General features: G+C 41.8%; 1 protein-coding gene across 5 annotated transcripts in view; it reads left to right on the top strand.

Annotated features, from left to right (window-relative positions):
• Positions 1–26,069, top strand: part of RUNX1T1 (RUNX1 partner transcriptional co-repressor 1) — a 153,727-nt gene that overhangs the window by 72,728 nt on the left and 54,930 nt on the right. For all 5 annotated transcript variants that reach the window (XM_055432684.2, XM_055432682.2, XM_055432687.2 and 2 more), the window contains 3 exons: positions 20,924–21,061; positions 22,826–23,067; positions 25,995–26,069. The exon at positions 25,995–26,069 is cut by the window's right edge and continues 15 nt beyond it. In XM_055432684.2, the coding sequence (XP_055288659.1) occupies positions 20,924–21,061; positions 22,826–23,067; positions 25,995–26,069 (455 nt within the window). The remainder of the gene's footprint in view (positions 1–20,923; positions 21,062–22,825; positions 23,068–25,994) is intronic.

Below are 26,069 nucleotides of genomic sequence, written 5' to 3'. Positions count from 1 at the left end.
CACTTCTGAGTTTTCCAAATTTGCTGGCATATTGAGTGCAGCACTTTCACAGCATCAACTTTTAGGATTTGAAATAGCTCAACTGAAATTCCATCACCTCCACTAGTTTTGTTCATAGTGATGTTTCCTAAGGTCCACTTGACTTCACATTCCAGGATGTCTGGCTCTAGGTCAGTGATCACACCATTGTGATTATCTGGGTTGTGTAGATCTTTTTTTGTACAGTTCTTCTGTGTATTCTTGCCACCTCTTCTTAATATCTTCTGCTTCTGTTAGGTCCATACCATTTCTGTCCTTTATCGAGCCCATCTTTGCACGAAATGTTCCCTTGGAATCTCTCATTTTCTTGAAGTGATCTCTAGTCTTTCCCATTCTATTGTTTTCCTCTGTTTCTTTGCACTGATCACTGAGGAAGGCTTTCTTATCTCTCCTTGCTATTGTTTGGAACTCTGCATGCAAATGGATATATCTTTCATTTTCTCCTTTGCTTTTGGCTTCTCTTCTTTTCACACCTATTTGTAAGGCCTCCTCAGACAGCCATTTTGCTTTTTTGCATTTCTTTTTCTTGGGGATGATCTTGATCCCTGTTTCCTGTACAGTGTCACGAATCTCCGTCAATAGTTCATCAGGCACTCTATCAGATCTAGTCCCTTAAATCTATTTCACTTAAACTGTGTAATTGTTAAAGATTTTATTTAGGTCATACCTGAATGGTCTAGTGGTTTTCCCTACTTTCTTCAATTTAAATCTGAATTTGGCAATAAGGAGTTCATGATCTGAGCCACAGTCAGCTTCTGGTCTTGTTTTTGCTGACTCTATAGAGCTTCTCCATTTTTGGCTGCAAAGAATATAATCAATCTGATTTCGCTGTTGACCATCTGGTGATGTAGTAAGGATATCAATTCATTGTTGTCACATAGCAAGTATTTGTTCCCTGGGTGTCACCTGCCTTTGTTTATGGTATTTTTTTATGTATTCGTGTTTATTAATAAGTGTCATTATTTATTCTGCTTTTGTTATATTTAGACTCTCTTTTCCAATTCTAAGATTAAATAAGTATGTACATATAGATTTAGTATATTTTTTCATTTGTATCATTTAATTTTTATTCAAATGGAAGTGAATGACTGGATATATAACAGGTTTGCTTGTTTTTGTTCCAAATTGTTGGCTAATAGTTCCAGAGAGAGTTTACTGAATTGCTTTATTGTTTTCTCAGTAACATTAGAAGTTATCTTTATCATATATTGAATTCTTAATTACTCATTTCTGAGATTTATATTTTTTCTGCTTTTGAACTTTTTTTTTGCTGTATTGTCTATTTTGATACCAGTAGCACATTGTTCGAAATACAGTTTTGCAGTGCATTTTAACAAATGTTAGGCTCAATTTTCTCATTAAAATTCATTTGCTAGTTTTCCTAGCTATTTTCCTTTTCACTTCAAATCGACTTTTAAAACACTTGTAAAATTCTGGAAAAAAACTTGTTCGTATTTTAGTTGGGATCACTTTATATTTAATGGTTACAGTATATCCCGGGAGGTGGGGTGGGTGGATAGGATGGACATCTTGATAATTTAATTTGTTTTCAAATGGCTTACTACATCAAACTATTTAACGACACGTGTATAAGAGGGCTTCCCTGGTGGCTCAGATGGTAAAGAATCTACCTGCAATGTGGGAGGGCTTGATCCATGGATCAGGAAGTTCTCCTGGAGGAGGGCATGGCAACCCACTCAGTATTCTTGCCTGGAGAGTCCCATGGACAGAGGAACCTGGCAAGCTACAGTCCATGGGGTCGCAGAGGTACCCAGCTGCGTGACTGACACTGCTTCTGTTTTCTGCGAAGATCCTTTTTTAGACATTGGAGATAGAGAGTGAAGAAGAAAGGGACCTTCCTTCTTTTCCCTCACCAACGTTTATAATTTTTGAGGGTGTTTTTTAATCGATTATATACTGTAGACAGAGTATAAAATTTTTCAGTTTCATATTTTATACATTTCTCTTTCCTGGAAACAAAGAGAAGATTTGAGCACAGAGGGGCAAGAGATAAAGAAAACCATTCAGAAACTCTGTAAGTGCTAAAATCAGGACAGAGGTGAAGGGAGGGTAGATTCTAAAGATATTTAGAAGTGAAATTGATAGGACACTGAATGGATTGGACATGGGAAAAGGATGGTGCAGAGGGAAGAGTCTTAGGATGTGGTATTTTGAGTCTGGTCGGTTGGCTCAAGACTGAAGTACAGAAGGAGGCACAGATTTCCTAAGGAAGATGTTAGATTTGATTCTAAGTGTAGCTGTCAATCAGATATCTGTGTCGAGTTGTTGAGCAAGCAGTTAGATAACTCCTAACTCTGGTTTCCAGGAGAGGGTCCTCTAGGGATACAGAGCCCTGGCGGGACCGCCTCGGACAGCGTAGGAGTTAGAGGAGAAGGTGAGACCCAGGCACACAGGAGGGGCCAGGGTCCCAGAGAGCTCGGGGAAATTCCTAGTGACAACTAGACGGATGATACTGCAGGAGAAAAGGAGTGAGAAATGGCCAGATGGATCCAAGACCGCTGAGAGCTCAAGTAAGAAAAAAGATCACTCTGTATTTTTTTGGATTAACCACAAAAAAGCTTGTTCCTGTGCTGGGTTGATTTGGGGGGAATGGTGTTGGGGGAGGCCCCATTGCAGTAGGGATCAAGTACATGTTTGAGAGGCTGATTCTATCATTACCATCATTATTTTATTATTTCTATCACTGAAGACATTTTGAAATCCCTTTTAAGGGAAATAAGGAATCCGATTGCTTTGCTCTACTTGTACCTCTGGATCTGTGTTTTTAAATAGGAAATACGTGTTTAACCACTGGCTACTTGTACTGGGTTCTCGGCAGTGTGATAAATTCTGGACTGAGTTGATACGTGATATTGGAATGATATGCTCCCTGCCATTATGGAGCATTCTAACAGTTTCTGTAAGTGCTACAAGGAACAGAGCTTATCATAGAGTTTATCATACAGGGGATGGCAGGGGTCGGGGGCATCAAGGACCCCTTTGAGTAAGTGAATTTGAGCTGAGGTGGGTTTAAGTGAGAGGAAACTTGTGACTGATTAAACCAGTGAGGTCTGAGATAAGATAGGAGAGGTAAGCAGAGACTAAGTCTGTCTACTGTCCTAGGGTACTTGTTCAGTTGCTCAGTTATGTCCGGCACTTTGCGATCCCTTGGACTGCAGCCCGCCAGGCTTCCTTGTCCTTCACTATATCCTGGAGTTTGCTGAAAAGCATGTCCATTGACTCGGTGATGCCATCCAACCATCTCGTCCTCTGTCATCCCCTTCTCCTCCCACCCTCTATCTTTCCCAGCATCAGGGTCTTTTCCGATGAGTCAGCTCTTTGCATCAGCTGGCCAAAGTATTGGAGTTTCAGCTTCACTGTCAGTCTTTCCAATGAATATTCAGAATTGATTTCCTTTAGGATTGACTGGTTGGATCTCCTTGCTGTCCAAGGGACCCTGAAGAGTCTTCTCCAACACCGCAGTTCAAAAGCATCAATTCTTCAGCACTCAGCCTTCTTTATGGTCCAACTCTCACATCTGTACGTAACTACTGGAAAAGCCATAGATTATGTGGGCATTTGTCAGCAAAGTGATGTCTTTGCTTTTTAATACGCTGTCTAGGTTGGTCATAGCTTATCTTCCAAGGAACAAGCGTCTTTTAATTTCATTGCTTCAGTCACCGTCTGTAATGATTTTGGAGCCCACGAAGATAAAATCTGCCACTGTTTCCATTTATTCCCCATCCACTTGCCATGAAGTGATGGGACCGGATGCCATGATCTTAGTTTTCTGAATGTTGAGTTTTAAGCCAGCTTTTTCCTTCTTCTCTTTCACTTTCATCAAGAGGCTCTTTAGTTCTTCTTCGCTTTCTGACATACGGGTGGTGTCATCTGTATATCTGAGGTTATTGGTATTTTCTTCTGGCAATCTTAATTCCAGCTTGTGCTTCATCCAGCTCTGCATTTTGCATGACATGCTGCAGTCCATGGGGTTACAAAGAGTTGAACACAACTGAGCAACTGAACAACAACTCTGCATATAAATTAAATAAGCAAGGTGACAGTATACAGCCTTGATGTACTCCATTCCGTCTGGAGCCAGTTCACTGCGCCATGTCTGATTCTAACTGTTGCTTCTTGCCCTGCATATGGGTTGCTCAGGAACCAGGTAAGATGTTCTGGTATTCCCATCTCTTTAAGAATTTTTCAGTTTAATGTGATCCACACAGTCAAAGGCTTTAGTGTCGTCAATGAAGCTGAAGTAGATGTTTTCCTGGAATTCCCTTGCTTTTCCTGTGATCCAACGAATGTTGGCTATTTGATCCCTGGTTCCTCTGCCTTTTCGAATTTCAGTTTGTCCCTCTGGAAGTTCTTGGTTCACATATTGTTGAAACCTAGCTTAAAGCTTAGCGTGTGAAATGAGTGCAGTTGTGCAGTTTGAACGTTCTTTGGCATTGCCCTTTTTTGGGATTGGAGTGAAAATTGACCTTTTCCAGTCCTGTGGCCACTGCTGAGTTTTCCAGATATGTTGGCATATTGAGTTCAGCACTTTAACAGCATCATCTTTTAGGATTTGAAATAGCTCAGCTGGAATTCCATCCCCTCTACTAGCTTTGTTTGTAGTAATGTTTTCTAAGGCCCACTTCACAAATTCCAGGATGTCTGGCTGTAGATGAGCGACAACACTATCATGGTTATCCATGTATTCTTCTGTGTATTCTTGTCACCTCATCTTAATATCTTCTGCTGCTGTTAAGTCCATACCGTTTCTGTCCTTAATCGTGCCCATTTGCATGAAATGGTCACCTGGTATCTAGTTTTCTTGAAGGGATCTCTAGTCTTGCCCATTCTGTTGTTTTCCTCTATCTCTTTGTATTGTTAACTTAAGAAGACTTTCTTCTCTCTCCTTTCCATTTTTGAGAACTCAGCACTCAGATGGGCGTATCTATCCTTTTCTCCTTTGCCTTTCGCGTCTCTTCTTTCCTAAGCTGTTTGTGAGGCCTCCTCAGACAGTCATTTTGCCTTGTTGCATTTCTTTTTCTTGGGAATGGTCTTGGTCACCATCTCCTGTACAATGTTAGGTTACTTTTCCCTGGTGGCTCAGAGGTTAAAGCGTCTGCCTCCAATGCGGGAGACCCGGGTTCGATCCCTGGGTCGGGAAGATTCCCTGGAGAAGGAAACGGTAACCCACTCCAGTATTCTTGCCTGGAGAATCCCATGGACGGAGAAGCCTGGTAGGCTACAGTCCATGGGGTCGCAAAGAGTCGGACACGACTGAGCGACGGAACGGAACGGAACGGAAAGTAGAGCAGTCACTTCATCTGAGGATCAGAATATAAAGTTCTTAAGGGCAGTGATTTTCCTTTGTTTTGATCTCCCTGTTGTACAAAATTGTATTAGCACTTTATAGATGGCTCAGATATTTTTGAATGAATACTGTTAGTTAGATGAATGAATACACTTGTGCTTGACAAGATTATTCCGTCTGTTTTATGGTAAACAGATTGCAGTATGGGGAGGAGTTGTGTTGATTAGCTCCAGTGAAAGCTGGTAGCTTTGGCCAGTAGTGGTGGAGGAGAAATAGGTCTAGGAGGGAGAGTAATTTGATGGTGGCCCCATGGGAGCGAAAGATGATCAGTGTATTTTATATACGAACAACAGAGTGTTGCAGGGATCCCTCTAAGTCACTGTGACTTAACTGAGCTTTTTCCAAATGCTTCTTCCTGCTCTGTTTGGCTTTGCTTTTTGACATTGCCACACACCGTAGATTCCTACTTACTCAAGGTTTATCTTACTTTGTTACCAAGCTCTGTGAATTTGACATACAGCTCCTCCTCAGTTTCCCTCATACTCTCCATTCTTAGGGCCACTTCTCTTCTGGATGCTGTATCATTTCTTGTCTACACTGTTGATACCCAGTCCTCTTGCCTTTCTTACACTATTTATTCTCTGCTCCATATATACCCATAATATAGAAATGAGTATATCATTCAGTTACCTAAAAACTCTGTTCTTTCCCATTGCCTGTAATGTAAAGTCTACATTAACAGTACTGTTTTTTTTTTTTTAAAGAATACATTCAGTTAAATTCAACAAATACTCATTTAAGCCCGTATTTGCTTGCCTGTGATTTAGTCACAGGGGGCTTTCCTGGTGGCTCGGCTGGTAAAGAATCCATTTACAATTCAGGAGACCCTGGTGTGATTCCTGATTGGGAAGATCCCCTGGAGAAGGGATAGGCTACCCACTCCAGTCTTCTTGGGGTTCCCTGGTGGCTCAGATGGTAAAGAATCCACCTACAATGCAGGAGACCTGGGTTGGGTCCCTGGGTTGGGAAGATCCCCTGGAGGAGGGCATGGCAACCCACTCCAGTATACTTGCCTGGAGAATCCCCATGGACAGAGGAGCCTGAAGGGCTATAGTCCATAGTGTCACAAAGAATTGGACACGACTGAGTGACTAAGGACAGCACAGCACATACTCTGTCATACTCTGTGCACCTTCATAATTTTCTGCCTAGGATTACTAACTCTTACCTTGATACTCATAACTGATTGCATTTGACATGTACGCTACCATTCTTCTGTGACCACTCTCGGACCTGGCTGTGTAGCCTTTTTTGTTATTGGCAAATATGACAAATCTTGATGGAATAAAAATTATCTGTGGGTTAAGACTGTTAAAGATTTGGATCACCCTTGAATGAGGAACGCTGGGCTGGAAGAAGCACCAGCTGGAATCAAGATTGCGAAAGAAATATCAATAACCTCAGATATGCAGATGACACTACCCTTATGGCAGAAAGTGAAGAGGAACTCAAAAGTCTCTTGATGAAAGTGAAAGAGGAGAGTGAAAAGTTTGGCTTGAAGCTCATCATTCAGAAAACGAAGATCATGGCATCTGGTCCCATCACTTCATGGGAAATAGATGGAAAAACAGTGGAAACAGTGTCAGACTTTATTTTTTGGAGCTCCAAAATCACTGCAGATGCTGATTGCAGCCATGAAATTAAAAGACGCTTACTCCTTGGAAGAAAAGTTATGACCAACCTAGATAGCATATTAAAAAGCAGAGACATTACTTTGCCAACCAAGGTCCGTCTAGTCAAGGCTATGGTTTTTCCCGTGGTCATGTATGGATGTGAGAGTTGGACTGTGAAGAAAGCTGATCGCTGAAGAATTGATGCTTTTGAACTGTGGTGCTGGAGAAGACTCTTGAGAGTTCCTTGGACTGCAAGGAGATCCAACCAGTCCATTCTAAAGGAGATCAATCCTGGGTGTTCATTGGAAGGACTGATGCTAAAGCTGAAACTGCAATACTTTGGCCACCTCATGCGACGAGTTGACTCACTGGAAAAGACTCTGATGCTGGGAGGGATTGGGGGTGGGAGGAGAAGGGGACGACAGAGAATGAGATGGCTGGATGGCATCACTGACTCGATGGACATGAGTTTGAGTGAACTCCGGGAGTTGGTAATGGACAGGGAGGCCTGGCGTGCTGTGATTCATGGGGTTGTAAAGAGTCGGACACGACTGAGCGACTGAACTGAACTGAACTGAATGATTTTTTTTACCTTCTGAAATCATCTGCACTTTGGCAGAAGGGTGTTAACATAAATGCTGATGTTCATGGGCCCTTGGTGATGCCTTTGTGTTTCTGTGCTTTTCTGAGAAGCAGGAGACACTTTTCTATGTATTTAGGAGTTGTAGTTTTTCCTTAGTGTTTTCATTACACTCATTCAGCAAACTTTCAGCTGGTTGCCGGTGTCAGGGATTTCAAACTTCTTCAACTGGAGGTCCCTTTTTTTCCAAAGGAAATCTTAAAATATATTAAATCTTAAAACAGATTCATGTGGACCTATGCTGGTTAGTGTCATAGTTAATCCTGGGCTGCTTGATGCCCACTTGGTGACTCCAGGAGCTACCTCCAGGAAGTGGTATTAGACTCTGAAGCAGAATTGCTTGAGTAAAGGTGATAACCGACATGGGAGATATGACGTTTCTAATGGGTTTATGGGCTTCCCTGGTGGCTCAGAGGTTAAAGCGTCTGCCTCCAATACGGGAGACCTGGGTTTGATCCCTGGGTCAGGAAGATCCCCTGGAGAAGGAGATGGTAACCCACTCCAGTATTCTTGCCTGGAGAATCCCGTGGATGGAGAAGCCTGGTAGGCTACAGTCCACGGGGTCTCAAAGAGTTGGACACAACTGAGCGACGGAACGGAACGGAAGGGGTTTATACATATAAGTGATGCCTGGAGTCCACCAGTATTCGTCCGACCCACAGTTCTTTCCATACTTTCTGAGGTTAAAATTGTTTTTTCTAACTAGAACCACCATGTGGGTACTTACTAATTATAGCACTTTCTCTTGGTGGCCTGCAGGTCATCGTTTTTAAAAAATGAGTGAGCGATTTGAGACTGTTTGGGGCCTATTCCATTTAAGTGAATATGTGCTTTCAGCATGTCTCCTGCCTGCTTACTCTCCTGTACTGCTCTCTGGGTAACCATGAAATGACTGATAATATCTTTGCCTCTTTTGTCAGAAACTTGCTTTTCTTTCTTCCTAGCTTACCTTCTTTATTCGTTCATTCAGCAACTCTTTACCAAGTGCCTACTGTTCTAGACACTCTTCTAAATTCTGTAGAAGTTCCTGTTGCTGCTGCTGCTAAGTCACTTCAGTCGTGTCCGACTCTGTGCGACCCCATAGACGGCAGCCCACCAGGCTCCCCCATCCCTGGGATTCTCCAGGCAGGAACACTAGAGTGGGTTGCCATTTCCTTCTCCAATACGTGAAAGTGAAAAGTTGAAGTGAAGTCGCTCAGTCGTGTCCTACTCTTAGCGACTCCATGGACTGCAGCCCACCAGGCTCCTCTGTCCATGGGATTCTCCAAGCAAGGGTACTGGAGTGGGGTGCCACCGCCTGCTCTGACTGTGGAAGCTGGAGGTAACAAAATCAGTCAGAATGTCTGCATTTGTGAAGCTGACACTGTGGCTGGAGAAACATTCAGAAACAAGATGAACTTATCAAGTAGTAGCTACTGAGGCTCTAGAGGAAGGGGAAGGAAGCGCCTTGTCCCCGTAAGAGATGACCCAGACATGTTTGAAGTGTTTTACTGGAAATCGTGACTTACCTCATTCTTTCCTTGTCTTCCATCTCACCTTGTGCTCTTTAATGGCTTGATGTCCTGCTCCAGGCAGTCATCCCAGTGTCTGGACCAGCCGCTGATTCAGTTGGTGACTGGCTTGTTCCAGGACTGAACTCGTGGCCTCGTTCTCGTTAACGCAGTTATCCTGTTGCTGACTGCTTAGCTGGACTGAGCGTGACTTCTCCTGCTTCCTCAAAGCTCACTTACTTAGTCACTGGGTTTCAAACTTTTTTTTTCCTTTTAACTATCAGACAAAATCGCATGCCAGAGTTCAACCTATAAATAAAGGAAAGATCTGAAAGGGACTGGGAGGTGTTTCAGATGAGACCAAAGGCTCTCCTTCCTTCCCCCAGTCCCCACACTTTGAGGCTGCATGTCACCTCCACGGCCTCCCACCACAGAGCTCTTGTTTCTTAGGTAGCATTTCAGAGCTGTTCCTTCGAGCCCTGCCTTGTCCTGTGATGACTGAAATACTCTATAACTGAGCTTTCTAATATGGTAGCCATGCCACCACGGCTGTTGAGCACTTGAATGTGACTTGTGTGACTGAGGAATGAAATTTTAAATTTTACTTACTTGTAATTAATTAAATTTTAATGGCCACGTGTGACTCAGTTTAGTTCAGTTGCTCAGTTGTGTCCGACTCTTTGCGACCCCATGAACTGCAGCACGCCACGCCTCCCTGTCCATCAGCAACTCCTGGAGTCCACCCAAACCCATGTCCATCAAGTTGGTGATGCCATCCAGCTATCTCATCCTCTGTCATCCCCTTCTCCTCCTGCCCGCAATCTTTCCCAGCATCAGGGTCTTTTCAAATGAGTCAGCTCTTCGCATCAGGTGGCCAAAGTATTGGAGTTTCAGCTTTAGCATCAGTCCTTCCAATGAACACCCAGGATTGATCTCCTTTAGAATGGACTGGTTGGATCTCCGTGCAGTCCAAGGGACTCTCAAGAGTCTTCTCCAACACCACAGTTCAAAAGAATCAATTCTTCAGCGCTCAGCTTTCTTTATAGTGACTAATACAGTAGTTTTAGAAGGTGCAGTTCCAGTATAATGCTAACTCTAGATATAATATTTACTGAATGAGTCTTGTATAAAATAGCAAGACACATTCTTTTTTAAAACTCCAGATCTTGTATGACATAGCAGTAGTTTTAGATGATAGTGAACTCTGAGAACGCCTGGAGTAAGTTCTAGCTTGTAACCTCAAACAGATACTCTTGTCCTCAGTTCCCTTTTGAAGATGGGCAACTTTGTAGTACCTTTTCATAGTGAGATTTTAAAATAAGATTAAAGCATGGAAGGAATTTGGTGTAGTGCCTAATTACTTGATTTTAGGTGACTTATCCTAAGGGTTTTTGTGGGATTTTTTTTTCCCTTGTAAAAATAAAACATGTTTATTGCGTAACATTTAAATAAAAGATAACAGAAAGAAACTAAAACTAATCTATAATTCTACCATCCATAGACAAGAACAGAAAAACTTTGAAATATGGAAAAAATTGGTTTGTGCTCATAATATATTTTGTCTTTGTTTTAAATATACATGTGTATGATATATGACTATACTGTTACTATTATAATTTTAAAAAAAGGGATCTTTTGGAGACTATGTCTTACGTGTATAAATTGCCTTGCATATCTCCTTTTCTAATATAAAAGGTTTAAGGAAATATATTGTGGTTACTGAAAGACATTTTAAAACTGGTAAACTCAGTAATCCAAATCAAAGATTTATCTTTGGTTACTTAATGTTTTAAGAGTGTAGATATTCTTTTTAGGACTTTTTAAGGATGGAAAAAAGGTGTAGAAGATTGTGTCTTAAGTTTGTCATGTTTCTTGAAAGTTCCAGTATTTCAAAGTTGTGACTAAAGGCATGCCTTATTCTTACCTGAAAACTGGGTTCCCCTCTTGGTGGGTATTGCGGAAGACACAACCAGGAGAAGGAAGGATTTATTACTTGCAGCAAGTAAGGAGAACACTAGAGATCTTTCCCAAAGCAAAATTGGGGGCATTTTAAGCTACATGCACATTCATGAAGGACTGGAGCAGAGAAGAATTCAACATAAAGGAACTTCCCTGATGGTCCAGTGGTTAAGAATCCACTTCTCAATGCAGGGGATATGGGCGTGATCCCTGGTGAGGGAGCTGAGATCCTGCATGCTGAGCTGCAACTGCTGAGTCTACAGTTAGAGAGCAGCCTGCGCGCTGCAGTGAAGAGCCAGGCTGGTACAACAGAGACCCAGTGTGGCCAAATAAGTAAATAAGTATTTTTTAAAGCTCCGCGTAGACTTGGGTCAGAGGTTGACAGAATCCAAGCTTTAGGTGACTGAAGTCGTGAGGGTCAGAAAAGGTCAGAATCACCTTTCCTTAGGTTCGGGTGTCTTAAAGTGTAGCTCCCATCCTCTACCAGGGTGGAAGCCTTAGTTCCCATGGAATAACTCCGAGATGTGCATCAGATGGTTCTGTGTGTCCCTTGAGGAGCAGCCGGGACTCTGATTTATTGCTGAACTCTTGCTTCTTGACTGCTTTTCCTCTGTTCTGCATTCCTTTGTTCCCTGAAGATCATTTACTACTGAGACCTGTTCAGGGACAAGCGTCGTGTCTAGGCTTAGGTCACAAAAGGGCTTAGGCCTAAAATGGCTTCTCTTCTGTCAAAAAGCTACATCTGGTTCTTTTCCTCCAAGAACACCCTATCCCATCTGCCTGCATTATGGCCTTATAGCAATATATATTCATTTAAAATATTTATTGACCACCTTTTATGTGTCAAGCACTGTGCCAAGTACTGGGGCTATAAAAACAAATAATATGTCATCATAATTTCCTTTAAGTAGATTACAGTTCAGTGGAAGAAACTGACCTTGGTTCTAAATAAAGTGCAGTCAGTGCCATAAGAGGATCTAGAGAGTGAAATATAGAAATATAGGGTAGTTTTTGGGACAGCCCAGGATGGGAGAGTTGTGCTGGGGCATCCCAAGTGACAACTCACTCGCCTGTGCAGGAGATGTAAGAGATGAGAGTTTGATTCCTGGGCCAGGAAGATCCCCTGGTGGAGGGCATGACAGCCCACTCCGGTACTCTTGCCTGGAGAATCCCATGGACAGAGGAGCCTGGGGGGCTATAGTCCATGGGGTCACACAGAGTCAGACACAGTTGAAATGACTTAGCACGCATTAGCTGAGGTGAGACCCAAACGGAGTTTTAAAGGAGTGATGGACTTAAGCAGACAGTCGTGGAGTGAAGGGTATGTCAGGTAAGGGATGCAGTGCAGTGGAACCCTGTGTGACCCAGGGGCTTTCAGAGGCTGTAGTAATTCAGGAAAGAGTTCAGAGGTGGCTGGGGGTACATGGGAGCCAGATAAGTCACAAAGCTCTGTCTTTCTGCGTCCTCGTAAGACACAAGGACTTTATCCTTAACATTATAAAAGGTCTTTGGATGTGATTTGGAGAATGGATCAGAGATGAAGTGTCAGATCAGAAAGTCCATTCAATGGATTGTCGCTTAGGCAAGGTGAGAGGACAGTGAGTTTGAATTCAGCCTCCTGAAATGAGGAGCATTCTACATATTTGGTTCTAGGACTTGGAATGGATATTAGGGCTAGAGTTACGTGTACAAGTCATCCACGTAATGGCCGTGGTGTGATTGTCACAGCACCAGTGAAGTCACTGAGGAAAAGGTATAGAGAGAAAGTCTGGAGAGGAGCTTTGTGGGGAAACATAGTAGTTACCAGAGGGATGTCGAAGAGCGAACTTTCAAAAGAGGCTGAGAAAGAACCCCAGGAAGGCCTGAGAACAATGAGGAGAAGGTTAGACTCATGGAGTCCAGAGGACAGTATGTTTTGTGAAGAAGGAAGTGGTGTACAGTGTCCGCTGATACAAAGATGCCAGATAAATGATACAGGTGTTTCTTGGATTCAGTTCAGTTCAGTTGCTCAGTCGTGTCCGACTCTCCGCGACCCCATGAATCACAGCACGCCAGGCCTCCCTGTCCATCACCAACCCCCAGAGTTCACTCAAACTCATGTCCACAGAGTCGGTGAAGCCATCCAGCCATCCCATTCTCTGTCGTCCCCTTCTCCTCCTGCCCCCAGCCCCTCCCAGCAACAGAGTCTTCCAGTGAGTCAACTCTTCGCATGAGGTGGCCAAAGTATTGGAGTTCCAGCTTTATTAATAAGAGACCATTTAGAAGTCTCAGTAGGAGGAGAATACATTGATGCTATAGTCCAGGGTTATTAACTCAGGATTCTTTGGTTGCAAGTAAAAAGTCAGCTCAAGTTAAGATTTAGGCAAGGGCGTGACTGATTGACTAGGATTGTTTGGAAGATCCACATTACAGGGATCTTAGAGATGCATCTAGAACCCAGTAGGAGGGGCAGGTCTCCTGTGAGGCGCTATGAGGCTACGCTCTCGTCACTCCTTGGTTTCTCCCGCCTGTCGCCTTCTTCTCCAACACACACCTGCTTTCTGGACATGAAAGGCAGCAGACCGTGCGATTTTCGCCTCTGGATTGGAATTACTTTTCTTTCCTGAGATGGCCCATCTCAGACTAAGTGCTGTGCCTGGGCCAGCCACTGGTATCTGGGGTATGAAGTCATCGAAGAACGTGGTGGCTCCCAAGGTAGCCATGAGGTTAGAGGGCTTGGCAAGTCCCCGTGCTGGGAGGGAAACTTTCTAGGCAGAGGTCTCATAGGTGTCGACTGCAAGTACATGTAAGGAGGAAAACGAAATAAGGAAAGTGAGTGTCGATGACGCTTTCAAGGACCTGAGCTTTGAAAATGAGTGTTTTGATGATAGCTTTTTAAACAGGGAAATTTGGACACTTGTATCATGCGACGAGTTGACTCACTGGAAGAGAGTCTGATGCTAGGAGGGATTGGGGGCAGGAGGAGACGGGGACGACAGAGAATGAGATGGCTGGATGGCATCACCGACTCTGTGGACATGAGTTTGAGTGAACTGCGGGAGTTGGTGATGGACAGGGAGGCCTGGCGTGCTGTGATTCATGGGGTCGCAGAGAGTCGGACATGACTGAGTGACTGAACTGAACTGATACTTATTTTGTAACCAAATCATTGATAGAGATTTAGTAATGAGAATTGAAACTTGTATTTAAAAACAAGAGCTAGATATTCATTTTAATGTTTCTGGAAAAAGATTTCTGTTCAGTCACAGTCTTGTGGACATAGAAGTTTATGTGAACAGAGGAAGTCTGGTGGTCACTTTATGGTCGATATATTTTCTCCAAGCAGCCTCCTTTTCGTTTGAGATGATTGTGAGCCACATGTAGAGAAAGAAATCAGAGAATATTAGAGTTTTCAAAAGATCCTTGAGGTCATGTATTCCAAGATGCTTAATTTTATAAGTAAGAAAAGTAAACTCCAAAGAACTGAAAGAATCACTTTCAGAGAGAAGAGAAAGGGGTATTTTCTGCTTTGGTTTCTCTGGTGGGTTAGGAAGTCTTTCCTAGAACCTTTTCTATAGACCTCCCTTCATGACCCATTGTCCATAATTGGAGCAGAGCTCTCACCTCTGAAACCTGTTGCTGATAAGGGCAATGTGATAACCTGAGTAATATAAAACAAGCAGAATCTGCCCCTGAGAATTGTGTGTCTGGACAAAATTAGGGCTCTTCAGCCGGGAAGACCGGGATAAGGGCTTTTGAGAAGGACCTCAGCACTGTGTGACATAAGGTAAGCTAAAGAGCTTTTATTTTATTCTGTGGTCAGTGGGACATTCCTAGCGGTTTTAAACTAGATAATAGGTCAGATCAGATTTGAATATCAGAAATAAATGTCTTCACATAACACACGGTAAGACATGAAGTAACAGGTCATTCTTACACTTTGTCTGACTACATAAGGTGGTGGAACAGTTGGACTGAATTTTGGATTTTTAGAATCTTTACTTATTACTTGCATTCCATTTTCTCATGTATTTATATGCTATTGATGATTCTGTGTTTGTCTTTTGCTATGGAATTAGGGTGCTATCTTTAAACTGGCTATAATATAGGCAATGGGTTTGTAAAAGTTATGAATTTACATTCCTTCTTGTGAAAGCTATGCGTGCATGCTAAGTAGCTTCAGGTTGTCTGACTCTTTGTAGTCCATAGACCAGGGTCCACCAGACTCCTCTGTCCATGGGATTCTCCAGGCCGGCGTGGGTTCCCTTACCCTTCCCTCGGGGATCTTCCCAACCCAGGGATTGATCCTGCCTCTCTTATGTCTCCTGCATTGAACGGCAGTTCTTTAGCGCCACCTGGGTAGTGATGAAAGCCATGGTTGTGTTTATTTTTAAAATGTCTTCCTAAGTGAAGTCGCTCAGTCGTGTCCGACTCTATGCAACCCTGTGGACTGTAGCCTACCAGGCTTCTCCGTCCATGGGATTCTTCAGGCAAGAATACTGGAGTGGGTTACCATTTCCTTCTCCAGGGGATCTTCCCAACCCGGGGATCGGACCTGGGTCTACCACATTGGAGGCAGATGCTTTAACCTCTGAGCCACCAGGGAAGCCCCTCCCCCAAAAAGGCACTTAAATAATGCTATCAAGTTGCTTACTGTACTTCCCTGGTGGCTCAGATGGTAAAGAATCTGTCTGCAATGTAGGAGAACTGGCTTTGATCCCTGGGTGGTGAAGATCCCTTGGAGAAGGAAATGGCAACCCACTCCAGTATTCTTGCCTGGAGAATCCCATGGATGGAGGAGCCTGGTGGGCTACAGTCCACGGGGTCACAGAGTCAGAGACGACTCAGCGACTAACACTTAACTGCTTACTGTCAATATTATCACTGGTGGTTGGGGTGTTTGAGTGTATAATACAGATTGACATATATAGATGTTGTACAGATAAGCTATAATAAATGCTAAAAGAGAGGCAGAGGAAGCCTGACGCAGTTGATACGTAGAGCGGCTGGGGAAAGCTTTAATAGGATATGGAATCCATAATGAGCAGTAAATAATGTACAAGATGGGACATGTTCTAGATAAAGGAAACAACAGCGTTATAAAGAAAGGCAGAAAAGGCAAGGAGTAATGTCAAGGTGCCTTATATAGGCAGAGCATAAAACTGGGGAAAGGCATTGGAAATAAAGCCATGAATGGATCATGGAGAGGAAAGCCAAAGAGGAGGAGCTCATACAGGTTGGTGCCTGATATGAGTAGGCACTGTGGTGGGGTCCTTTTGCAGCAGAGGATTGCATCCCCGTTCTTAAGAGAGACTGAAAAGGAAAAAGAAAGTGGAAGTGAAAGTTGCTCAGTCGTGTCCAACTCTTTGCAACCCCTTGGACTGTGCAGTCCATGGAATTCTCCAGGCCAGAACACTGGAGTGGGTTGCCATTCCCTTCTCCAGGGGATCTTCCCAACCCAGGGATTGAACCCAGGTCTCCCGCATTGCAGGTGGATTCTTTATCAGCTGAGCCGCCAGGGAAGAGTAACTCAGAGTAACTCACTTGCCTGAGGGCTCACTGCTAATGGTCAAGAGAGTCTACATTTGCAACCATGTCTGTCTTAACTTGAAAGTTCTGTCATTGCTGTTAATAAATATCCTTCCCACTGTATGACTTCCCTGGTGGCTCAGACGGTAAAGCGTCTGTCTACAATGTGGGAGACCCGGGTTCGATCCCTGGGTTGGGAAGATCCCCTGGAGAAGGAAATAGCAATCCACTCCAGTACTCTTGCCTGGAAAATCCCATGGACAGAGGAGCCTGGTAGGCTACAGTCCATGGGGTCACAAAGAGTCGGACACGACTGAGCGACTTCACCTTCACCTTCCCTTCCCATTGTATAATTGCATCCGGCTGAAATGTTAGCATATGACTTTTATTGTTAAGCATCGTTGAAGGGTTCTGAGCAGGAATGAGTGTTCCCAGAGGTGTTCATCAAGGAAATGAGGTGTCGGTGTTGTAGAGGCTGGAACGGCTACCTGTCGGGTCTGTAGACAGTTGCCTGTAGCGTCTCACACCCAGTCCCTGGAATCACTAAATGACTCCATTGTCAGAACCATATTTGCTATATTTTCCAGAGAAATAAAAATCAGACTCTGTGCCAGTTTTTTCCTCCTGCCTCTCCATTTAATAGTACCTTGGCCTTTGGTTCCACTTGGGCTTAATCCTCTTTGGCGCATGCCTTGTGGCTTTCTTAACTCTCAGATAAGACTAACTGAACTAACTACTAATTGACCGAAAAGTTCCTCGGTCCATAGCACCTGTGAAACAGATATTTCTTCTTTTAGAATTGACGTGATGAACTCTGATAGAAAATGTTATACCATTCATTATACCAATACTGAATTATTTTACACCAATCATCTCTAGAATGGTATGTAAACAAGGGAAATGTGGAATGCCTGTTCTTCATACTTTAAAAACACATCTGGAACTATTTGAACTAACTAAAAGTAAAATAAGTGCCATGGTGGATTATGCCATACCTTTTCACGTAAAATAACAACAACAAAAAAGGAAATGGAAAACACACCGCTTCTAGAAGGCCCTGACAATGAACTGGGTATTGAAATGCTATCAGGAATGTATTTATATATACCACATTTCCTTCCATGCATCAGCCATCTTTGGTACATTAAAAGTGTTGGATATTTGCCATGTGAGCTGAAAACTTGCCATATAGGGAAGATGTTGTTTAGAAGTGGTGTGAATCATTAAGGTAGATGATTCTTTTTTAAAATACATAATTTACTGATCTGATAACTTGCTTTCTTTCTTTCTGGGTTTATCATTTTGTGTCAATAAATGTCAGCTTTCCCCCACAGCAACTAAAAATAGAAATTACATACAAGAACAATATAATTTTCATAAACTTAGAAAACTGCGTAAGAAATATTATAGCTTAATATTGGTTTTACTATATCCTCTAATTTGAAATGGAATGAAATACTTCTATGATTGAATCATAGCTTTTTTTACTGTTTGCAATAGAAATTTCAAGAATATATATTTCAGAATTTTTTTTAAAATAATCCAAAGCAAATGCAACAGAACTCAGCATAGTTAAAACACATTTTCTGAGTTTACTTGCATCTCTCTGCTCCAGAGGGTTTTTGTGTGTGTATGTATGGCTTAGGCCTGGCTGGTTATTTCACCATCTATCTCAATTCTGGATTGACTGCAGTGAACAGGACAGAATGAGTTACATATGGTCCCACTTTGTCAAAGTTTGTGGGACCTCTGGGTTGGAACTCCTTTTCATCAGAGTGAAGCTAACCATCGGAGAAATGTGGCCGATGTGGAAATCCTAAATACACATACACATGTACATCCATTCTGGTGAGAGTGTGTGTATTACTGTTAGAAGTGGTGGTGTTTTGCTGTTCACTGGCTTAGTGCTTATTGCTCCTGAAATGATGATATTTCAGAAATTTAAACAATAATTGTTCATCCACCTTTTATAATAGTTACTGCTGTCATTGTGGTTAAATTCTGCATAGGAATCATGTTACACAGTGGACCAAGGCTGGTATTTGAAAGATGTTCAGATTAAAATTGTGAATGTATCAAAAATCTTTCTAAAACTGGGCAGCGGAAGACAGACGCAAATTTTGCCTTAGAAGAGTCTGAAGAGGAAACCCATTGTCAACTTGATAGTTTATTATCCCCTGTTTTCTTAGCACGGGCTGTTGGAGAAAGAGCAGTAAAAAGTGGGTGTGGGCTATCTTCTCAAGTTTAGATCTTGCTCAGGAATTGCATCAAGGCGAGGCAGGGCCCGTGTCGACCAAGGCTCCGCCTCTTCAGGCTCCTCTCTCCCTGCTTTTTTGGTGTGTTCCCTCTTTCTCGTCTTCCCTTCTCTGCTTGCTGTGTTTATTTATTTATTTTCTGTTAGTCCCACTTCCCCTCCCCCGCCTTCCTTTCTCTGTGCAACCACGTGCTTCAAATCTGTGGGTCTGGACTGCCTTTGCTAACAGCTCTGTGTGAGTGTTAGCAGAATGCAAACCAGATGGACCAGCAGTTCCCACTGTTATCTCCCAGCCGACTCTGGCAAGCCTGCCTTTATCCTTCCTTCCTTGGCAAGAGAGAAATATTTGCCTTTATTTAGGGAGACTTGTATTCGCTGCTGTACCTCTTCCCTAAGCTGCAGCATAAGTGGAAAGCTATTTATTCCCTTGTTGCTGAGGTTGGTTGAGGTGAGTAGACTTGTGCAATGAATTTAACTATCAAAGAAGTAGTTTTGAGCCTGTCTAACTTCTGCTTTTCTCTAAAAATATTCACTGGCATTGGTTGTAAAACGCTCTGGAACAGCATATGAGGACAAGTGTTTAATAATAAGATAAAGGTAGAGGTGCTCCCCATGTGCTTCCCCATCATTTCACTCGGAACACTTACTCTCGGGATAGTTGTCGTTCTTCAGCCAGCAGTAGAGACGCAGAAATAAAGATCCTGATACTTACCGTTCACTGATTCATCTTTCAAAATACTCTTTATTAGAATGGTGATTACTTTCATTCTTTTATTACACCTTCCCTTATGTGGTATCTGCGCTATTTCAGCTTTCAAATGTTATGTTCTGTTGCATCCCAAGTCTTCCAAAATTGCTTTGAATAAAGGTGAGGTCAATTTGGAATTGTCATAGTAATAATTTGAGCTTTTCATTTTAGTAATGGACAAGTAATTTTGAGAGTTTTCACTATGGTGATCATACTGATGTTTTAAGAGACCCATTCTTATGACAGTCTATGCTATTTCACTTTTCAGGAAGTCCAGTTGGTAGATATCCGTGCCTCAGGCTGCAAGAGGCACCTCAGAAACATTTTGGGGGTATGTGTGCACGTATCTGGTATAAAATTGCATCTTAAAAAAAAAGCAAGCACCCTTTTTTTTTTTTTTACTGGAGATCTGTTTCTCTGAGTAGATTAGGTTGAAAAGCTTAAAATTGCAAGAGAAAAATACACTTAGTATAAAAGTCCTGAAGTGCTTTATTGGGTAGTCAGGGAATTTCTCCCTGTCACATACTCATAAAAAAATATTAGGAGGGTCTTTCGTTCTTTTGAGTTCTCAGTTTGCTATTTTTCCATTCTTACTCTGCCAGAGATTGTTAGTTGAAGTATTGGTTACATATTTTTTAAATGGTGGATCATAAACTCATAAATTCTAAGTCAATAATAACTTCATTGTGTGACATTTATGTAGTGGTGATTTTTCAAACAGGGCAGAAAAAAAAATGAAGTGAGAGGTTATGACCAGGAGACATAGCCTGCTTCATCTATTAGACTGGAAAACTAAGCATGGAAAGGGGATGGCAGGTATTACAAAAATAGCTATCACAGAACATCAGCGTCTAACAGGATCCCACCTGCAAAACAGAGCCTCAGATTTGTGTACTTTCTGAACTGCCTGAGGGCTTCATTACCGGCCCACTTCCTCATCTATTTTTTACATCTTGCTAATGTTGGCTTCAGCTTCAAGTGAAGTTGTGCTGTTGCATACAACACTACCAAAGGTAGCATCTGCCCAAGCCAGAAATAACAATAGGATGTAAAATTACCCAGTTAGAAATGAGGTCCTGCCATCTGTGCTATACCTTCTTAAGAGGGGTTTGCATGATAAAGTCTTGATTTAAGCATCAGTAGATAGACCTATTTTATTGATAGAAGATGCTAGGTTTCTTCTGTTACCTTGCTTGTAAAAAAAGATAAGCACCACTTATAAAACCGAGATGCTAAAAAAAAAAACCAGAAAACCCCAAGGTGCTTAAAGAGTCAAATAACATGATCGTGGTGGCATCCTCCAGATCGTACTGAGAAGCACTCCACGATGCCAGACTCACCTGTGGATGTGAAGACCCCATCCAGGCTGACTCCTCCCACGATGCCACCTCCCCCAACAACTCAAGGGGCTCCCAGAACGAGTTCATTTACACCAACAACGTGTAAGTAGACATTTCTGCGTTTTCTGTTTTCAAGTTCAAATTAATTTTGTTTTCTGCAAATAAAAATCAAGGGACAAGATGATCCAGCATAATGTCTGAAGATCCCGTTTTAGCTTGCTCCTTTTGACTTGGAACATGTTAATAGGCTGCAGTTATTTCCAGGTTCCTTCTGATCTTCTAATACCACTTTCTTCCATTATTTACAAATAATGTTAAAATCTACATTCTTAAGTTAGAAGGGGGATTGTTTTACACAACCAAAGCATGCAGAAACCTTTTTGAAATAAGGAGCATCTTTCTTGTGTTGAACCTGTCAGACATTTATTAAATGTTTATTCCATTTCAGCTTGGCTCAGGACTTGTGTTCTGAACCAGTGGAGTGTATTGCATTTTGTGTCAGTCTAGGAAACGATAGACTATTCTGACAGAATACCAACTTCCCTTTCATTTCTGTATATTTTAGTAGGGATGGGGGATAGATAGCTTTTTTTTCATCAATCTGCAAATCCTGGTCAAAATATCATCAAAGATTTGTTAAACTAATATTTACAGACCATGCACCCTGAAATCTATATGTAAATGAAAAATAACTAATAAGCAAAAATAGATCTGTGGGTGTATAAGGGACCAGCAAAAGAGATACCCAGGCTATTTATGAACTATTGCACTGCCATTTAAAAGACCTTTCCAAATATGTAAGGAGCAGGGGGCTGCAACAGCACCAAGTTGTAACCCTGTCAACTTGCATTTGGTTTGTTTTTACCCAGAGTCACAGTGATAGGCGTATGCCTGCTGTGAGAGGGCCTAGTGAGATGTCATTCCTTGACAGGTAGCTCTGGTCCTCACTTGGGAAAAGACAATTTTATTTTCTTGAAACTTTAAAAATGATAAAGTACTTAAAACATTGTCAAACTATCATTGGAGGTCATTTATCAAAATTATATTTCAAAGATGGGTTTGATAAAGATCTACCATGATAAAGTCAATAGTTTCTTTGGTGAGAAATGTGTAAATTTTTCTACCCTAGTTCTTATGGATTATTACCTTAATGTTCAAGTAAATTTTATAGAGTGAATTGACTGAGTTACTGCCCATCCATGCTATTAGTTGAATTGAGATACCCCTTTCAGTTTTCTAGAAATAACTCTTTGATAATTACCATATCCATTTTGGCTTCTTACATAAAATTTGTGTTTTCCTTAAAGAAGTGGTTGAGAAATAGGAGGGGGAGAAAATAGCCTTCTAATTGGGTGGTATAAGGTTAAAACTTGAAAGTACTCTTTCTATAAACACAGCTGTCAGTTGTGTGTACAAAACATGATTAAAAATTGTCCAGTGATAAATTTAGTCTCCACCAAATGTACACTTTCTCTCGGGGAGCTGTTTAGAAAGGAATAGTTCTGTTACATTGATGTAAGCCTGTGACAAAAAGCTGACATCCAAAATGCTGTTTGTTCTGTGTTTGAAGTGTTTCAGGTGGCTGGCATATGTGTGCTTGGGAGGCAGGGCTGGCCCTGCGCCCCAGCCAGCCCCCATTGATTACCAGCTTCTGTGCAGAGAATCTTCCTGCAGGGTGGGGGTCCACCCCTGGAGCCACGGAGCACCGGAGCCCCTGGCCACCCAGTGATGTCAGTGCAGACACCCTGCAGCTTTGAAATGACCCCGAGTCCCCGGGTTGGAGGGGAGGGACCCTTAGTTGTGATTTTCTCGTTGACGTGCTTTGTCCACTCATCTTCTTCTTTCTGATTTTGCGCCCTTCGACAGTAACCAATGGCACGAGCCATTCGCCCACAGCCTTGAATGGCGCCCCGTCGCCGCCCAACGGCTTCAGCAACGGGCCTTCCTCCTCTTCCTCCTCGTCTCTGGCGAATCAGCAGCTGCCCCCAGCCTGCGGCGCCAGGCAGCTCAGCAAGCTCAAACGGTTCCTCACTACCTTGCAGCAGTTTGGCAATGACATCTCGCCAGAGATAGGAGAGCGAGTCCGCACCCTCGTCCTAGGCCTGGTGGTAAGCCCACGGAACGTGGCCCCACTTGGGGAAGGGAGAAGGCAGGGGAGACTCCAAGCACAGGCTGCGTTCTCGCAGCCCTTTTGTTTCCACGCCCGGTGTTGCGTGCAAGCCTAACTCTGGAGGAACAGCGGTTTCAGGTCTGCAATTACGTATTGACCCCCAGCGTGATTTCTTTGACCGTTTGGGTGTGGTTATACAGATTTATCGTTATCTTGGTCGTAATTCTGTATGTGCATAAAATTTAATAGGTATATCCTCCCGGCATGGCTAAGGTACTTCGACAATGGCAAAATATTTTTGTTATGTTAGTGGTTTGCTTAATGTAATTGGGTGCCTATTTTAACTTCAGGTTGCTTTGGGGAATTTTTATTAGCAGCCTAGATGAGCAAGAATTTATAACAAGTAACACGTTATTCTTTTATGTTTTCATTTTTAAGACTAATAACAGTAAATTTTTTGTGTATGTGGGAAAATGCATGTAGCATAACATTTACCATTTTAACCATTTCTGGGTGTGCAGTTCAGTGGCATTAAGTACATCTGCATTGTGGCATAACCATCACTGCTATGCATTTCCAGAACTTTCTCATCACCCCAAACTGAAATTGTACATATAAAACAATAATACCCTGATTTCTTCATCCCTTAACCCCTTGTAACCATTCTTTAATTTTTTTTTTTTTTTGCTATAGGTAGAATTACATAAACCATTAGTTTGAGAATAGAAGTGTTGATTTGGGCACATTATACTACAATGTGTCCATTGTCACACTGGAAATTGGAACATATTTCTTCTTTTTTTTTTTTTTTGTATTTTAAATCACTTTTACATGAGCTGTGATTTTATAAATAAAGAATTTTCATTTCGGATGATGATTTAATTTATTTTATTACACAGACTTATCAAGGGTAAAGCCATACCAGTGTGTTTTACAAAAGAAGCCCTAAAAGCCTGGGTGAGAGTCTAGTGCAATAGACTTGCTTCAGATCATGGTATCTCACATTTGACAGAGCTTTTTAACCCTTGCCTTCCTCTTCTTCACACTTTAAAAACAAGCAGCTTTTACATATTTCAGAATCCATTAGAGGCACCTTGTATTCATCTGTGACAGGAAGGTGATTTTGACATAAGTGTGTCAGCATACTGCACTAACTTTTGTCAGTATTTACCTTTTCCTTTTTATTTATTCTTGAGTTTTGCACAAAGTCTTTTTGACACGTAAGTAACTTATACCGCAAAGGAAATCCAAAAACAATAATTGTGTTGTCCTGTTTGTTACTAGTAAAAAAAAAAAAATGTCTTTTTGAAAACTGCTTTTTAAATCTGATAGGTTCTTTAACCATGCTTTCTGTAACTTCAAATATATAAAAATTGGGTAGCTTTAAGTAGGTTTCTTCCCATGTATTAAGTGGAATGCTTTTGAGGGTAGTACTTAAGATATTTATTTGTCTAAAAACTTGTTGGAGATAAGTTAGGGGAAGACATTAATTAATAATGCTAGGCAGGCAGTGAACATTTGTCAAATGATGAATGAACAGAGAATGAATTTTGCTTTGAGCATTTGACTGCAGGCTTTGACAGGTCATTTTATTTCTATACATTTTACATGTGGGGAAACTGAGGTTTACAGAAGAAAACTGTTCTAGGCCACCCATTTGGTAGTGACTGACAGCCCTATGATTTGAACTCAGATAGTAATCATAATGAATCAGATGCTGTTATTTAGATGGAGTTAAGAAAAGTGTTATAAGAACTGCTGAAATGTGCAAACACAACGGGCATGGGCTTTAGAAAATGGAGCCACGGAAACACAATGAAAGATTAAAAAATGTGTTCTCTGATCCTTATTGTTACGGATAGGAAGTTAGTGTTTATTCATAGTTTCAAGACAAGATGCTTCAAGTCTGGGGGTATAAAAACCTTAAAACTTGATGCCCCCATACTCTGTCATAAAAGGAAAAGGAACTTGCGTTGAAAAGTAGGTGGAGCGCAATTCTAAAGTCCTTAGGTCAAAAATACCTAATCTTTCAGATGTGAGAATAACTGAACAGTTGAAAAAGCTGAGACTGAAGTTTACAGTTGTGCTTCTGCCTAGAGACTAAGAAAAATGAACTAGACTGTGGTTAATTCACTCAACACTTTATAGTAGGTCAGTGGTCTATTAAATAGCTGCTTTTATCAAGGAATAGTACCCATTGTAGGATCCAAACCCTGAAGACTGAGGGTTTGTCTTTATGGCCTAGGTTAGGAGTGAATTCAACTCATCATGTACAGTCTCTTTGGGGCTGAGCAATGCACAGTGCCTCTAGGATAAATGCAGTACCTTTGAGAACCGGGGAATTTTTTTCATCCTGTGAGACTTAGTAACTCAGAGAAGGCTCAGACCTTTTCTTTGGCCTCATTAAAACAGCACACTACCCTTCTTAGCTGTTCATCCTGAGCCAAGATGCTCTGATAAGCAGAGAAAGGATACAAGATGGGAAGACAGGAGGAGAAGGGTATTTCCATCAGCAAGATCAGCCCATGACATGTGGGATGAATTGAGAGATTCTGGCACTTGCCTTTGGCCTTTAATTGATCTGTTGCGCTTTTCAATACATCCAAATGTGTTTCTTTTCCATAAAGGTAATAAGTTTCTTCATAATTGCGGGGACTTCTCTAACAATTAAACTATGGTAAGGTGCCTGCACATTATTCACCAAATGAAATGTGTTTCATTTTCAGGTGCAATTTTTAGATGTAGGTGGTAGAGTAACTGATAATATATGATTTTTTTTTAATAGAGTCAAACGGTTTTATAAAGAAGAATTTGCTTTCTGTATGTGTGTCTGCTGGTTAGCACCATGTTGTAACAATATTAGTAATTGATTAGGTATTTTTACCAAGGGACAAATGTATTTATAGTACATATTTTCTCCCACAGAACTCTACTTTGACAATTGAAGAATTTCATTCCAAACTGCAGGAAGCTACAAACTTCCCACTGCGACCTTTTGTC

The sequence above is a fragment of the Moschus berezovskii genome, chromosome 16 (assembly GCF_049115385.1).
Source record: "Moschus berezovskii isolate FMDL1 chromosome 16, NW_MosBer_1.0, whole genome shotgun sequence".
In the NCBI taxonomy this organism is placed as follows: domain Eukaryota; kingdom Metazoa; phylum Chordata; class Mammalia; order Artiodactyla; family Moschidae; genus Moschus; species Moschus berezovskii.
Note: the sequence above shows the minus strand (reverse complement) of the source record. Positions and strands in the feature narration are given on the sequence as shown.